This window comes from Choristoneura fumiferana, chromosome Z (assembly GCF_025370935.1).
Source record: "Choristoneura fumiferana chromosome Z, NRCan_CFum_1, whole genome shotgun sequence".
NCBI classification, from domain to species: Eukaryota; Metazoa; Arthropoda; class Insecta; order Lepidoptera; family Tortricidae; genus Choristoneura; species Choristoneura fumiferana.
Window position 1 is genome coordinate 4,377,042 of NC_133472.1, and position 15,323 is coordinate 4,392,364.

Here is a 15,323-nt window from a genome sequence, read left to right on the forward strand (position 1 = left end):
GAAGGGGGGAGGGGGTTCAACGTTCCTAATAACTGGGTCACGCAGTATGGGTCCGTTTCCAGCCTGCTTGCTTTCTATATGCTCGCATGTATGTGTTTTTATATCTTAGCCTAAGGTTCTTAATTATGTAAGAAAATGTTGGCGAATTCATGACTCCGTGGTGGTGTGAGGTTTGTCTCTGTCGGCTTGGTGTCGTCACGTGAGTTTTAAAATGCATATTCTTAGTATAAATATACGTTAATCTGTGCTTATAATTTCACACTATGTTTACGTCGCACTTTAAGCCCTCCTCCTCTAACTCGCGTATAATTGCGTGGCCCCTCCCCCGTCGTCTCATGTTATTTTCGAACGCCCGTTTTGAATATCCTTTTCCCATATGGAATGGGTACGTAGCTTTATGAAACTGTGTGATACTTTGATTAAATAACTGGGAACAGCGTACGCGGTTGTTTTGAACGTTTTGAAACATGTTTTCAAAATAGTTAAGCTCGCAAAGCCCGCTTTTTTAAGAAGTGCACTTTTTTCTGCTTCCCCAAAAACTCCGCTTTACCAATACGCATACTTTATCGAAATGATTATATAATATTTAACGGTTATACGGGAATTATGTTGTACAAATACCCTCTGGGAAGGAGTTTTATTTAGGGAAGAACTACCCATTTGGAAGCACATTTTTTGGGATTTGGCATAGAGATAGTTTTTGGGCCAGTTTTCGAGGGTACCGAGGGCAAATATAAAATTAAGTCATCTCCCAAATTGTGCTTTGTGTTTGACTCATAAATTGAATAGTTTAGTTTAAATGTAACTAATTTTCTTGTCAACATGTAATGATAATGTTAAAAATTTTAGGGACAATAATTATAAAACTGTACTTCCTGTCTATATCGAAAAGTAATCATTGATTACTCATAAAGATCATTATTTGCCGTCTTAATATGACATGTATATACCTAGGCATATTGCTATATGCAGCTATGATGTACTCTTTTGGGTTAAAGGGTTAAAAATGATTTTAAGGTGTTTCACGGATTCCTTGTCCATGGGTCACATGTGATTCATGGACTCGGCTTCATCTTTCATGAATCAAATGTGATCAAATTAGAATAAATTATTAAAATACTTTTTGGACACGGAACCTGTTGGATGTAAAACGCTGTAATTTCGAGCCGCAATACAACCTTTTCTCATTAAAGCTCCAATCACCTTATTGACTAGTACCATAGAGATTATTAAAATTACGATTAATTTTACAGCCGATATACTCGTATTTACCTACCAGCCGCTCCTCATCTGGGGGCACCGTGTCGTACCGTCTCTCTCACTCTCGTACTAAATAATATAAGCAAGGCTTCACCAACGAGATGGACGTGTGTCCTGGTTAAAGTCGCGGGTTCACGGTGGGTGCAGGCCGCTTCGAACCGAAGCTTCTGGAAGTATATTGGGAGGCCTATGTCCAACAGTGGACGTCTTACGGCTGATATGATATTGATCATGTCATGTTAACAGAGTGCCAAGGAGAATATAATCTATATATCTATAGCCAGGTTATTTTTTGATTGTTCCGATCGCCTTGGTGGCCACTTTTCTGTAAAAATGGTAGAAAATTTTGAAACATTTTTTCACTTGTCAGGTAGAGGCACAGGAATTCTAACAAATAATCGAAAATGACATCAAAATCTACAGCCAATTCGTGAAAATGTGACACTACAGTGATCAGGAAGGCACTATATACAAGGTGTTAAGAGCGTTTATACCTGCTGAGCTGGCAACGTTGCACTTTTCTTAGTTTTTCTCGATTATTCCATAAAAATTGAATGAAAATTAATAATGTTGTTTGATAGAACACTTCTTAATATATAAGTTAATGTGTCTACTATTCGTTATAGACTTTCATTTTCTTTAAAAACCGGTAATAAACATTAATTCGTTTTTAAGGAATATAAAAGTCTATCACGAATAATTATTGGAGTAGACACATTAACTTATATATTAAGAAGTGTTCTATCAGAAAACATTTTTAATTTTCATTCAATTTTTATGGATTAATCGAGAAAAACTAACAAAAATGCAACGTTGCCAGCTCAGCAGGTATAAACGCTCTTAATTAAATAACTGAAAACCTCAGACACCCCAAAAATATTTTTTCATTTTAATTTATTCGATTGCATTTATTTTTGAATACCTTCATTATTTTAAAAGATATTCGGTGTGTTTTGCTAAGTCAGTAATTCTACTTCATTTCTAACACTAGTGTCAGTTGCGCTTTTTAAAAGAAAAACACACAGTGACAGCAAACCGGCCAGTAATAAAATTATTAAAATAGTATGCAACCTCGCTCAATGTTGCAGTCGTAACTTTTAGACTGGGCACAATAAAAAAGGGATTTAAAAACACAAACACAACCTAATTTAAATCATAGTGTAATCGATTCTACTCTCGATTCCGAGCAAACTAGTTTTTGGTTTTCAGTTATTTAATGAACACCTTGTATATTATAGGTAGTGACGGTTCAGTGGGAGTACTGCTCGAGCTTACGGCGTTTAACATGTGTGGATGCTTATAATTGTGATATAAATCAAATTTTCCCAAAGTTAGTTTTATTATAGTTTTAGATAATGTTAGGTTAACAAATGGATGTTCTGTGTTTGAAGGCCCTGTTTCACCACTGATAGATTTAATGCGACAGATGAACGATGCCGCCTCGGTTTGTTCGATCAGCACAAATAAAGACGGCACCAAAGGACCATGGGCAAAATGTGCCCACCCACCAACAGAAACGAAACGTGTCTCATTTAATAGTTCTTGGCAACCTGATCGCCCTATGTATGGGGTTTTTGCTCATTTCATTGAAAGTCACAGGAAGAGGGTTACAGAAACATTATGCTAGCAATAATAGGTAAACCTAAAAGTAAAACCTAACCTAGGGCGATCCTCGTCATAGTAAAAAATCATCAGGTTGCCAAGATGTAATAAATGAGACATTTTTAGTTTCAGTTTCGTTTCTGTTTGGTAGGTGGGGACAGTGCCCATATAAATTTGCCCATTGCCCTTTGTCACATAAAAATGTTCAGTGAATGCCGGAACAGGACCTAAGAAGAGCAGGCAATAGGGTGGCAAGGAAGCGAGTAGATCGCCTGATGGTAATTGAGGAAGTGGAGACACGCAACCAAGTCCACTCAGTCGGTGTAAAGATTTTTTTTATTTCGTTATGTATGAAGTTTGCCACCCCTGGCAGTTTAAATTATAACAGCCTTTTTTATACCATACCAGGGATGGCAAACGACATAATAATTTAGGCACGTCACTAATTGAACGTGTGTGATTGATTGATGGTTTTATTATCGTCTATGCAAAGACTTAGTCACTCACTGCTCCAAAACGGTACGTTGTGCTGTTTTAATACCGGTATTGTTAGTACCACTTTCAAGCCCTGGTACCAAATACCGGTTTGATTACCTACCCCTCTAAGTAGCGGTACATTTTTCGTACCCGTTTGAAGCCTTGATGACTCTGTATCATAATCCATACAACTAAATATTATAATTGAAAAATTGCGCGTATGTGCGTGATGCATGTAGTTAAATATTTAATTTAAAACAAAATGGGAGATTCTGATAAACACAAGTTTGTACATATTGTATCGTGCTTGTTACCGTAGATCAATAAATAATTGTAATTTGTATTTACATTTTGTATAAACGTTTACATATTTGTTATGAATGTTTATCAGGCAAGATAAATGACATTTGCGGAATTATAAGTATTGTACTTTTTTTTTCTCTTGTGACTTTTTTTATTTCTCTGATAGTGTATTTACAGTAACTTAAGCCCACCCGTTTAGGTTTGAATTAGTGCAATATTATTTTTTTAAGTATTGTCTTAGTTTCTTATGTGGCCCTATGTTGAAAGGCAAGGTTGAAATATTACAGTAAAATGGTGGGCTTGGATTGTTAATATTACCTATTTAAATTATTTATAAAGTTAGAAATAAATTAAATATTGTTTTAGATGCTTTAGATGTAATATGCAAAACTTGTGATAATTATGCTTCTAAATCTAAATTACTTGTACATTTAAGTGTCATTTGAAGGCAATAAAGGGAAAAAATGGTACAAATCGAACTTTTTTCATTAAAATCTGTTGCCACAGTTTGTACCACGTAAGGACATTTACATCTCATCTTATTAAATATTTGCTTTTAATTTTACTTTCACTTAGTTCCATTGCGCGATTAAGCAGATATACGAACTCACGTGTTCGTTTGTCTCACCTGAAGCCTGTCATGTCTATTGCTTAAAAGAGGCGCCAAAAATATGGGTACCACAAATACTGGTACTATAGAACTAGGGCTTGAAACAACAGCTTCATTAGTTCCGTGCCGGCTGTCACGCCTTACTGGGTTGAAACCGGTACCAAAAATACCGGTATTGAGCATACCGTAATCAAAATACCGGAGCTAAAGCTGTATACTGGTACAGCCAGCATCAAAAGTAGCGGATCACTTTTTTACTTTGTCGTATTAGCACATTTGTCAAATTTGTATGGTGATAAGTACTCCTTTTGATGCTGACCTTACTATGGAGCGGAGATTTGAAAAGCCAGCTTTGATTGAGCGGTAGCGACAGTCACGCCTAACTAGGGGTTGAAATAGGTGCCAAAAATATCGGTATGTAAAAGCTTTAATCACAGTATTAATGGTTAATTTCAATACCGGTTTTAAGACCAAGTTAGGTCTGGCAGCCTGGCAAAAGACGCGTCAAACTCATCTATGTAATAATCTGAATTATTAATAACTTCCATTGTATCATTAAACTAGATGCTAGTATAATTTGTATGTAGCAAAGGACCGAAAAACACCCGTTTTTTCCCCTCTCGCCACTTGGTCCTACTGCCTTTGTCGTACCGATCGGACCGCATGAACTTTATTTTCCGGTTGGTTCGATTTATCGGAGTTCCAGATATAGGAATTCCGCTTCGTCCTACCGATTGGAACACGTGAACTTCTGATTTCCTGTTGGTTTTATTAACTAATCGGACTATAGAAACTATCGTTTTCTTAGACCACGTAGTCCCAGCGGTCGGAGCACGCGATTTAGACACGAGTAACCATGTCGGGTATGAATAACAATGGTGTATTTGGACACCCAATAATGCATCGATTTGTATTTTCGTGTGAGACTCATGTTTGACTAATCCTTCGGTTATATTATCAAGTTTTCACACAACCTCAATAGTAAATTTAAGCGAAAATAAAGACGTTATTGGGTGACACTCTCTCCCGGCCCGGATAGTACCGACATGGAAATACCGACCCTGTTTTTCGTGTACACACCCATAGAAGATTACACAAAACAGGTCCGGTATTTCCATGTCGGTATTATCCGGGCCGGGAAAGAGTGTCACCCACGTTATTGACAGTAATAGAAAAAAATATATACAGTAAACAAATGTCTCTTAGTGCCAGTCCTCATTAAATCATTAACAAACTCCATAAGAGTTAATTAAAACTTTATTCATATTCTTTATTTATCTAACTCTGCAATGAATTAATTATAATTTGTTACTAAGTATGTAAGTAGGTACCTATGTCATTTCGTTTTTACGGCCAGTCTTTCTGGCCAAATCACATTACCAAACTGCTCGGATAGGTTACAGAAAAAAAAGAGTTTATGTGGTCCGATCGTTAGGACAAAGGCGGTGGGTTTTTTCCGCAGTATTTATGTTTACAAGATGCTCCGATTATATAAGTAGACTAAGCAAACTGTGCTTTCCTATTTTATTTACTTATCAGACCAAAAACATTGACGTATATCCCACTCACTATCCGTTACGCATTCGGAACTGAAATGACGGGCGTTTCTGCGATCCGTGAGAGCGTTTTCACATTATCCGATCCGATATCGGTATCGGACGACGATACGATATCGGGGCAAGTAAAATGTATGAAATATGTACCTGTCTTTCACATTGTCCGGCCCGTTATCGGATATCGGTGCCGACACCGATATGTTCACGGCACCATCGGACGCCCATGGAATGTCGGACGATAAAGTTTGTATGTGTGCTATGCATGAATCTAAATTGTCTTTGTGTGTGCAGAGCCCGACGCGTGGCGGCCATTTTGAGCCGGCCGTAACGGAACGATTTTGTCGGAAGTATGTGAAAGCAGCACATGGTGTCGGCTATCGGATGTCGCCTATCATCGTCCGATACCGATATCGGATCGGATAATGTGAAAACGCTCTAATAGTATTGTTTTGTAAGTAAACCATCCTTGCGTTGTATGTGTTTAAATTAGAATGGACGACTGAACTAGTATTAAGGCCGGCAGGCAAACTCTTCCAACGCGTCAAGCACAAACGACCGCGACTATACGTCGCTAAATTAGGCCGTCACAGGAGACGACCTTGGGAAACGCTGTGAGGGGAAATAAAATACCAAATGTGTAGCTCAAGTAGTAATAAATCGTATACTTAAATTGATTTAAAATAAACATGCTTATAAATGGATCGTTGTTTGTTGTTGTACATTTAATCAATTCCATTGCAGCAAGGACATTTTAGTTTAAAGTACTATCAATTTAGACACGCTACTACAACATTCAATCAAGCAAGACCGAATCTTCATATACTATGTCTGAAAAGGATTAGCGTGAAACAAAGTATGATCGACCAAGAAACCTTTACCAACGGGATCAACGTCAGTTGAGCGACTGCAAACGTTAGACTGCTGCTATTCCATTATCATTTTTGGAAGTCAACGTGTCAGTCAGCCTTATTTTTACTGACGTAGGAACCAACCACTTGACAGTCCGACGATACCATGGTATCCAAAACCAAAATGCTTAAAACCGTCCGTGGATACTTTAGTGTCGTAAAGTTTAACCTTGATTTTGTAAATAAATCATAGATTACGAGTACATGTTATTGTTTTATAAATAGGATTTGAATGAGTTAACATTAATTTACGTCTCAGTATTTCTTCTATATTCAAAACCTTGTAATTAAAAAATTGTAGACACAGCGCGTTTCGTCCGTCGATAAAAAACCCGGACGGTTTGAGGCATATTGGTCGCGCGCTCCGGACTGTCAAGTGGCTAAAAAAATGGCAAATCACTTGGCCGAACATACAAGTATCAAAGTTATTAAGCCAAAGCTTTAATCTAAGACCACGGCTTCCAGTTAATAGCTCGTATTAGTTGTTCCTTCTTCGCTTGCACCGTCCTCAAGTAACTATACACGTTTACTATTTCCGCGTTATCCCCGTAATCATTCTTTATAGTTTCTACTTTTTCAATACACATCGTTCTGTAATTATGTCCCGTCTCGAGACCCATGGACGTAGTTTCGGACGTCCCGTCCCATTCTTCATGGGTCCTCACCACGATTTGCTTTATCTTTTTCTCCCAGTATAACTTCATGTGGTATCTAATGTCGGGGCAATCACAGAGGTTGATTAGCACTTGGAGGGCACGCAGTTGGAGGAGAGGTTTGTTCGCGTGGCATAGGTACGTGAGGTGCCGCGTGAGCTCGTTGCAAGCTTCCTTCGCCCGCCATTTCGATCGCGTAGTCACCGTCGTGTAACACATGAGACCAACAGCGCTTATGGAGACTTCTATATTGTGGTTGTCTAAGAAAGAACGCAGTACAAAAGTCACGTCGTTTTCATCAGCTAGTTGTTTTCCGACATCGTGCTTGCATAATTGGGCCATGCAGTCCATAGCGTGCGAAACGATTCTCGCATCCTCATTTTTAAACAGTGCCAGCATCACCTGAAAAGCGTTGCTTTTCAATGGTACGACAGGGTCCCATTCTATCAAGTTTTCTAGCGTTTTAAGATGCAATAGAACTATTCCGGTGTAGTCGTTAGTTATCATTTTTAGTAGATTGACTATGATGTCTTCGGTCTTGCATATGACGTCGCAAGCGCAGCGGTCACGGGCTAAAGTCCTCAGGGTGTAGGCTGCGGCATAACGGATTTCCTGAAATAAAAAACTTTTTCACTTCTCATGCTCGTAAAGTTCGTTTTAATGCTGGTTCTAGGCGACATAAAATTACTTTTTATGCTGTAGTGCATAAAGTAAAATCTTCGTCTAAGACCAAGGCAATCAGGCCACAGCAAACAGCCACAAACAAAAAACTTACAATATATATTTTTTATAATTTTTAATCTCTATAAAACTTTAAAAAAAAACAATCAAATAAATCAAAATTAGTCAAGAAAACTGAATATTAATAATTTAGCTATGCATGAAAAATAAAAGGTTCCTATTAAGTGAACAATGTTTCCGTTGTTGTTATTCCATGAAAGTGAAAGAGTCGTCGCCTCGCCGTACCGGCTCGGGTTATATGGACGTCTTGAGTAAAATGGCTCCTTTTATGCTCTCGTTGTACAATCAACTATTGTAAAACGCCCAGTGGACAGAAAGCTGTGGAAGTCCCAGTACCAGTCCCAGGGCTACGGCATATGCTGAGCTGAGTCTTTTTGGCATCACACTACAGCGCAACGTCTTTAAGTTTTCTCTCTTCTATTTATATAATTGAATGAATTATTGATAATTTATTTACTCTCCGGGACAGGACATGATGTACTGACAACTAAACATATACTGATTTAACATCTATGTAATAACTTATGACCTTGCAATAAACATTTTGAATTTGAAAATTTGATTTTGAATTTGAATATGTTTTACTGTGTTTTTGTTGTGATGTAGTGTTTTTTTATGTCAAAAAAAAGTAAGATTGGTTTTTTTGGAATCTTTTTGTACCTATTTTTTATTTCAATTCCTTTTGTTACTTTTACGGTCATTCCGTAAAACCCATATCGAAAATAAAAACTGAAATATAGATGCATAGAAAAATCAGAAAAATAAGACCAGCGCTGGGAATCGAACCCAAATCAATTCCGTGCCACGTGCTATACCACTACACCACCAATGGACACTGTACTGACTGGACACTGGACTGACTGGATGTCCAGTGGTGGTGTAGTGGTATAGCACGTGGCACGGAATGCCGAGGACCTGGGTTCTATTCCCAGCGCTGGTCTTATTTTTCTGGTTTTTCTGTGCATTTGTATTTTCAAAAAAAAGTTTTGGGGGAGGCTTTTGCTCAGCAGTGGGACAGAATAGGCCAACAATAATAATAATAGACTACCAGGGTCTAAACACGGTATAACATCCAATACCGGGTTCGAATCCTGGTCGGTGCAGATAGGAGTAAAGGAAAATACGAATGTTTGTTCTCGAGTCTTAGGGGCTGTTTCGCCATCCACTGATTAATCTTATTTGACGGACAAATGTGATGCCGTCTCCGTCTATTCGAACAAAACAAACAGGGACGGCATCACGTTTATCCGTCAAATAAATTTATCAATGGATGGTGACACAGGTTAGTCTTTTTTAATGTATGTAACTATGTAGACCTAAGACCTAGAATTGCGAAACTAAAGTGGCAGTGGGCGGGGGACATTGCTCGCAGGACTGATGGCCGATGGGGTCAGAAGGTTCTCGAATGGCGTCCGCGGACCGGGAGACGAGCTATCGGTAGGCCTCCAACAAGATGGAGCGACGACTTGGTTAAGATCGCGGGATCGCGGTGGATGCGGAAAGCACAAGACCGGTCTGAGTGGAGAGCCTTGGGGGAGGCCTATGTCCAGCAGTAGACGTCTTTCGGCTGACATGATGATGTGGACCTAAGACAACCTAAGCATCTTACCCTCTTGTCTCTCAAGCAGAGGTACATGAGACTAATGAAGATCTCCGGCCGCGACATGATGCGCTGGCGTCCCTGCGCGTAGCCGGCCAGGTGGGTCAGGATAATGCACACCTTCTCCCGTATGACGGGATTCCTGTTGCCCATGAGGTCTATGAGCCGATAGACCACATGTAAATTTATGAGGAATATGGCGTTCTCAGATATTTGCACCTGTGGAATTTATGTTATTTATATACCTTGACAACTACATATAACATACTTGATAACTACTCGTTAGAACCCTGTCGCAGTCACCATTTGCCTTATCAAAAAAAACTTGATATAGGCAACAGATGCTCTCTGTGGCACAGTTTTGCCGAGTGTTAAATACCTACATACGAACTTGTCAAGGTATGGGTAATTCATCACCTACCTAAACTTCTCGTACTATAGGCACGAGTGTCCTCTCAGGCTGAGAGGGCTTGGGCTGTACTTCCAATGCGGGACCCAGTGCGGTTTGCGAACTTCACATATACACCGTTGAATGAGGGCTATCGCGTATGATTCGCCGCTAGAGGCGCTAGTGTAGCGAGAGGTCTCCGAAATGTCACTGTTTTTGGGTGAGATACGCGGGTTTATTCACAATTAAGTAGAATAATCTTGTGAATATTTTGCAATGCCTGAAATTAATTATGGCAAATATGCGTTACGGGGCAGTGATTGTCTGTGTTTTGAGACGGTTTTGTCTATCGGAAACCTTTGTCCTCCCCTTTTTCCGAACAAAACGGGACTACGCAACACTGTGGCATGCTCGATATTTTATGCTACGATTTTAAGCTACTAATATGATTTAAATGTTTTCACGCCCCCGTAATATCAAACTAATCACTATACTTCAGCCAAGACCTTTGTCTACAGTGGCGCCAACTGGTGAGCGCGAAAACAGTAGCCCGCAAATGAATGCTGATTTCTCCGTGAAGTTTTCTTTAGGGAAAATAACTCGGTTAAGGAGATTGCATGGCCACTTCATTTATAGAAGTTAGACCACGTACTGCCCAGACTAAACGCACAGGCATTATACTTATTTGGCTAACACGAGACTGTATAAAGCGCTTTAAGATCTATCCCAGGAGACATAAAAAAAAGGTTTTAATGGGTACTAATCGACGATGGGGTGGGTATCGACAATTTTGATTTTTTTTTCCAACAGAAAGTTTAACCCAAGGAACTCGTTAGAGGTATTTTAATTTCATCAGCATTTGATCCAAACCTTGTCAATCTCCTTTCAAGAGTAATTTCGCGCATAGGTACTAAAATTCCGAAAAAATCTGAGATGCAACCTCACTTTCCTTTGCTTGAAGTGCCACGGCTAACAGCAGCGGCACAAAGCAGATGCAGCGGTTTTAAATAAATAAAAGAAGTCCAGGTGGACCGATATAAATTACACTAGATTACGCAAATCGTCACTACTATCACGTCATCATGACTAGTGACTGACTCGAGCCCCACGGTGCGGGCGGGCGGCGCATTCGAATCAATTTTGCGCGGACATCGGGCAATTCACATCGCTAATTCGCTCTTGAGACGTCACAGTAGATATAAAAAAGTGACACGGTTGGTTTTCATACAGATTGAGGTGTTTGCGTTATCTAGTGTAATCTATATATCTGTGATTGTGCCCTATTCAAACCTGGTCCATGATGCTATGTATGGCCTGGAGTTGCGTCAGATAGTCCTTCGAATGCAAGTCTCTGTTGAGGATCCGCAAGCCCACGCGTCCGAAGCCCATGCGACCCCGCGTGACGTCGACCATAGGGGCGTAGAGAGACGGCTGCATCGATTCCAAACGCTGTGCAGGAGGCAGCTCTGGAAGTAAGTGCCTCGAGTTGTAGGTACGAACGAGTATAATGAGGGCTATCGCGTATGAATTCGCCGCTAGAGGCGCTAGTGTAGCGTGAGGTCTCCGAAGTGTCAAGTCTCATTGGTTTTGGGTGAGCTACGCGGGTTTATTTATAATTAGACTATTTTTGTGAATATTTTCAACTGAAATTAATTATGGCAAATATGCGTTACGGGGCAATGAATGTCTATGTTCTGTGTTTTGTCTTTCGGAAACCTTTGTCCTCCCTTTTTTCCGAACCAAACCGGACTACTCATATTATATAATATTATTAGATATTTTTATGGCACGGTTTTGAGGTATTAAATATATGATTTAAATGTGCGTTTTGTTCTCATGCCTTGACCAAGGACCTTTGTCTACAGTGGCGCCAACTGGTGAGCGCGAAAATGGTAGCATCATAATGTGGGTGCTATAGATCAGGGGGGCTACTAAGGAATTCGAAAATCGAAGTTCGTATAGGACCGTCCCTCTCACTCTCTTATTAAATAATATATTATAAGAGTTAGCGGTGCGGTAAGATACGACGTTCGAATTTTGCACTTCCTGGCCAGGGTGGCAAACTTTACTAAATCCAAAAATCTATTTAAGGCCTACGCAGAGGCGTCTTTACCTATAGTGCAGGGTGTGCCGTGCGTTGCAGGCCGCGGTACTTTGTAGTCTTTGTACCTACTTCATTTTGACCACGCGCTTCCTAGATGGCGCCACAAAGTAGATAATATAACAGAGACACCACCTAGTACCTACAAGCAAATGGTATCACCCTAATACTGGCTATTCAATTGGCTATTTTTGTTTCCTTTGATTTTCCAATAGATGGCACCAGTGAGAACACAAATAACACGATACGTATTGCCATGTGTACACTGACACCAACCAACAAGCTCACCAACTGAGCCTAGACGAATAGAGATGCGCATGATGTCTCTGTCTTATTTACGTCGTTAGAAGAGAATGGCATGTTTCTCTCAAATAGTTTCGGCGAATGTGTGCAAGCGCGGGGCAAGCCCAGCACAGCAAGCGCATTCCGGTTATTCGCCATCTAGCGTCACAATTGCAAAACACTACGAAAGCCTCATAGCTGAAATGTAGCCACACACATGTGACCTATACTTTCGTATTCTCAATTTATTATTTATGGTGTTTCTTATCTTCAAATTCAGCATTATCTTCAGCCTCCACAGCATGTGCATGGCGTACGTGTGCAGCGCGCGCACAGAGCAGCAGCACACCATGCAGTAACAAACTCATTTACCGACCTTGTGCTTCACGACATGAAAATTAGTACGGGCAATGACTCATTTACCGACCACGGGTTTCATGACAAGCACAAGGTCGAGGGTTTTATTTGGGGGGTTGCAACCAAGGTGGCCTGCATGTTACGACACTGTTTACGAGCAAGTGTGATGAAAAGCTAGAAACACACTGACGCCGGAGGCGGTGCCGATTGCAATATTCGAGCTAAGGTGATCTAAGAGGGCACACAGAACACCGCGCCACGCTTCTTTCCCGGGCGTTATTCTGGGTGCCCTCTTTCACGTTAGGTCGAATTTTACAACCGGTACCGCCTACGAGCCGCCCTGCCCCACTCTGGGTGGATTTGGTACCCTGGCAAGTTTGCGAGTATGTGTGTGTTCTCCTTCACGCTAAAACGTCTTTTTTGATTTAGTATGTAGACAGCTGGACATCTGAAATAATGCATAGACTACTTTTTATTCCGATATTCCCACGGGCTAGGGTAAAATCTCAATGACTGGTTCCAGGGTCACGTGGCACAATTGTTTTTAATGTAACGTCAAGAAGATCACAATGTTATTTTTTGGAATTTTCACGTAATTTTTTGTTTGTTACACCCTTCACGCTAAAACGGCTGGACGGATTTAAATGAAATTTGGTACGTAGATAGCTGGACAGTTGGAATAACGGTATTCGTTCATTTCGCAACTACCGTTTGGCAACCTGATTCATTTTTCAAACTACTAACTATAAATATTTCAGGGTTTATTTCAGGGCCATCGTGTATAACCCTTTTATTGAAAATCCAAATCGAAAATACAAAAAGAGACATGGATGCACAGAAAAACCAGAAATAGAGACCAGCACTGGGAATCGAACCCAGGTCCTCAGCATTCCGTGCTGCGTGCTATAACCCCTACACCAGTGCTGGACAGGAATCTAGACACGAACTTTTACTATGCATACATATCTCAGGTTGCTTATTTCTACTTTGCTACTTAAGCAGCAGCACTAGCGACATCTATGTTGCGTCGACAGACGTCACACTCTTTCGTCTTTTATTGGTTAGGTTAGGTTCATCATCATCAGCCGGAAGACGTCCACTGCTGGACATAGGCCTCCCCCTTGGAACGCCACAATGAACGACAACTCTCCACTTGCATCCACCGGTTTCCCGCCACTCTCACGATGTCGTCAGTCCACCTGGTGGGAGGCCTGCCAACGCTTCGTCTTCCGGTTCGTGGTCGCCACTCGAGGACTTTTCTCCCCCAACGGTTATCTGTTCTTCGAGCGATGTGGCCTGCCCATTGCCACTTCAATTAGGTTAGGTTAGTTTTTTAAAAATCCTGGAATATTTACAGTTACATAAATATTAAACAGTTGCGAAATGAATCAGGTTGCCAAACGCTAGTTGCGAAACATTAGTAAACCTGGAACAACTCTTGGGTTTCTTTTTATCTTAATATTCGCACGGGTTCGGGACTAAAATCCAATGGGAATTTTGTAAAACCCATCAATTTTCATTCTACTCCTGGATCTAATGGTGTACGCGTGCGAAACTACAGGTAAACACTAGTATATTTACTAACCGCAGTGAGGATCAAACGTCTTCTTGCGCATAGCTTTGTCCACAGCCTTGTTTATGATGCGCGGGTTCATTGCGCAAACTAATTGTAGGTAAGAATTCTTGTGAGGGCAAAACATTGTTGTAATTATAATACGAAATAAAATTAACTGTGTATATAAAGCTGTTTGACTTTGACAGAAAGTGTCACTGTGATTTAGTTATTTTTTTTTTAATATGGCTCTGTCAAGGCTCAGTCCATTGGAGGCTTTGGTGAATTTTGGAGGACTCCTGCCTCTATGTATGACTGGAGGACAATTTTGCCTTTTGCCAGTGTCTATAGTCCATTCAGGATAACATTGGACTTGGACTCTAGAAGGTCACAGTCCACAGAAGAAGAGGTTCTAAACATTTTTTGTGAAGTCGTAATAATGCATGATGATGATGATGATGAATAAAAGAAGTAAAGATGAAGTCATAATTTTATTTACTTTGTCAGTAGATTATTACGTAATGTACTTACAAAATAACATAATATTATACTTATTTTTCTTTTCTACAAAATATTAATTCGATTTATATTTATACATAATTTAATAACTGTGTTTCGTGGACTCATCCGGTCTCATTCCCTGTTTAAAAAGCTTAAGCTTTTTTGCAATTCCAAATTTCATCAAATTTTGGTGCAGTGCTTTAGTTATGAAAAGTTAACTTTTCGTATATGATTAAAGGTCATCACATTTTGATCCAAACTGGCGATTAATAGCTATAAATAATCTACAGAATATTTCTTGAGTCATCAATATTATATACGTTTCCATATTCTTGCAGAATATTCTTTACCTATGCCTCTTTATGTATTTTATAGGAAGACGTGTCTGTTTTTAATAAAATAGGAAAAGTTTTTTACTGTATTGAAATTATT

General features: G+C 39.9%; 1 protein-coding gene across 1 annotated transcript; it reads right to left on the minus strand.

Moving 5' to 3' along the window:
- Window positions 1–6: 6 nt before the first annotated feature.
- Window positions 7–14,600, minus strand: LOC141439372 (uncharacterized). Its single transcript, XM_074103682.1, has 4 exons — window positions 14,424–14,600; window positions 11,389–11,564; window positions 9,720–9,929; window positions 7–7,981 (listed from the first exon to the last, which is right to left on the minus strand). Exons 1-4 carry the CDS (start codon window positions 14,536–14,538, stop codon window positions 7,163–7,165), a joined length of 1,320 nt encoding a protein of 439 aa, XP_073959783.1. The 5' UTR covers window positions 14,539–14,600; the 3' UTR covers window positions 7–7,162.
- Window positions 14,601–15,323: the final 723 nt, after the last annotated feature.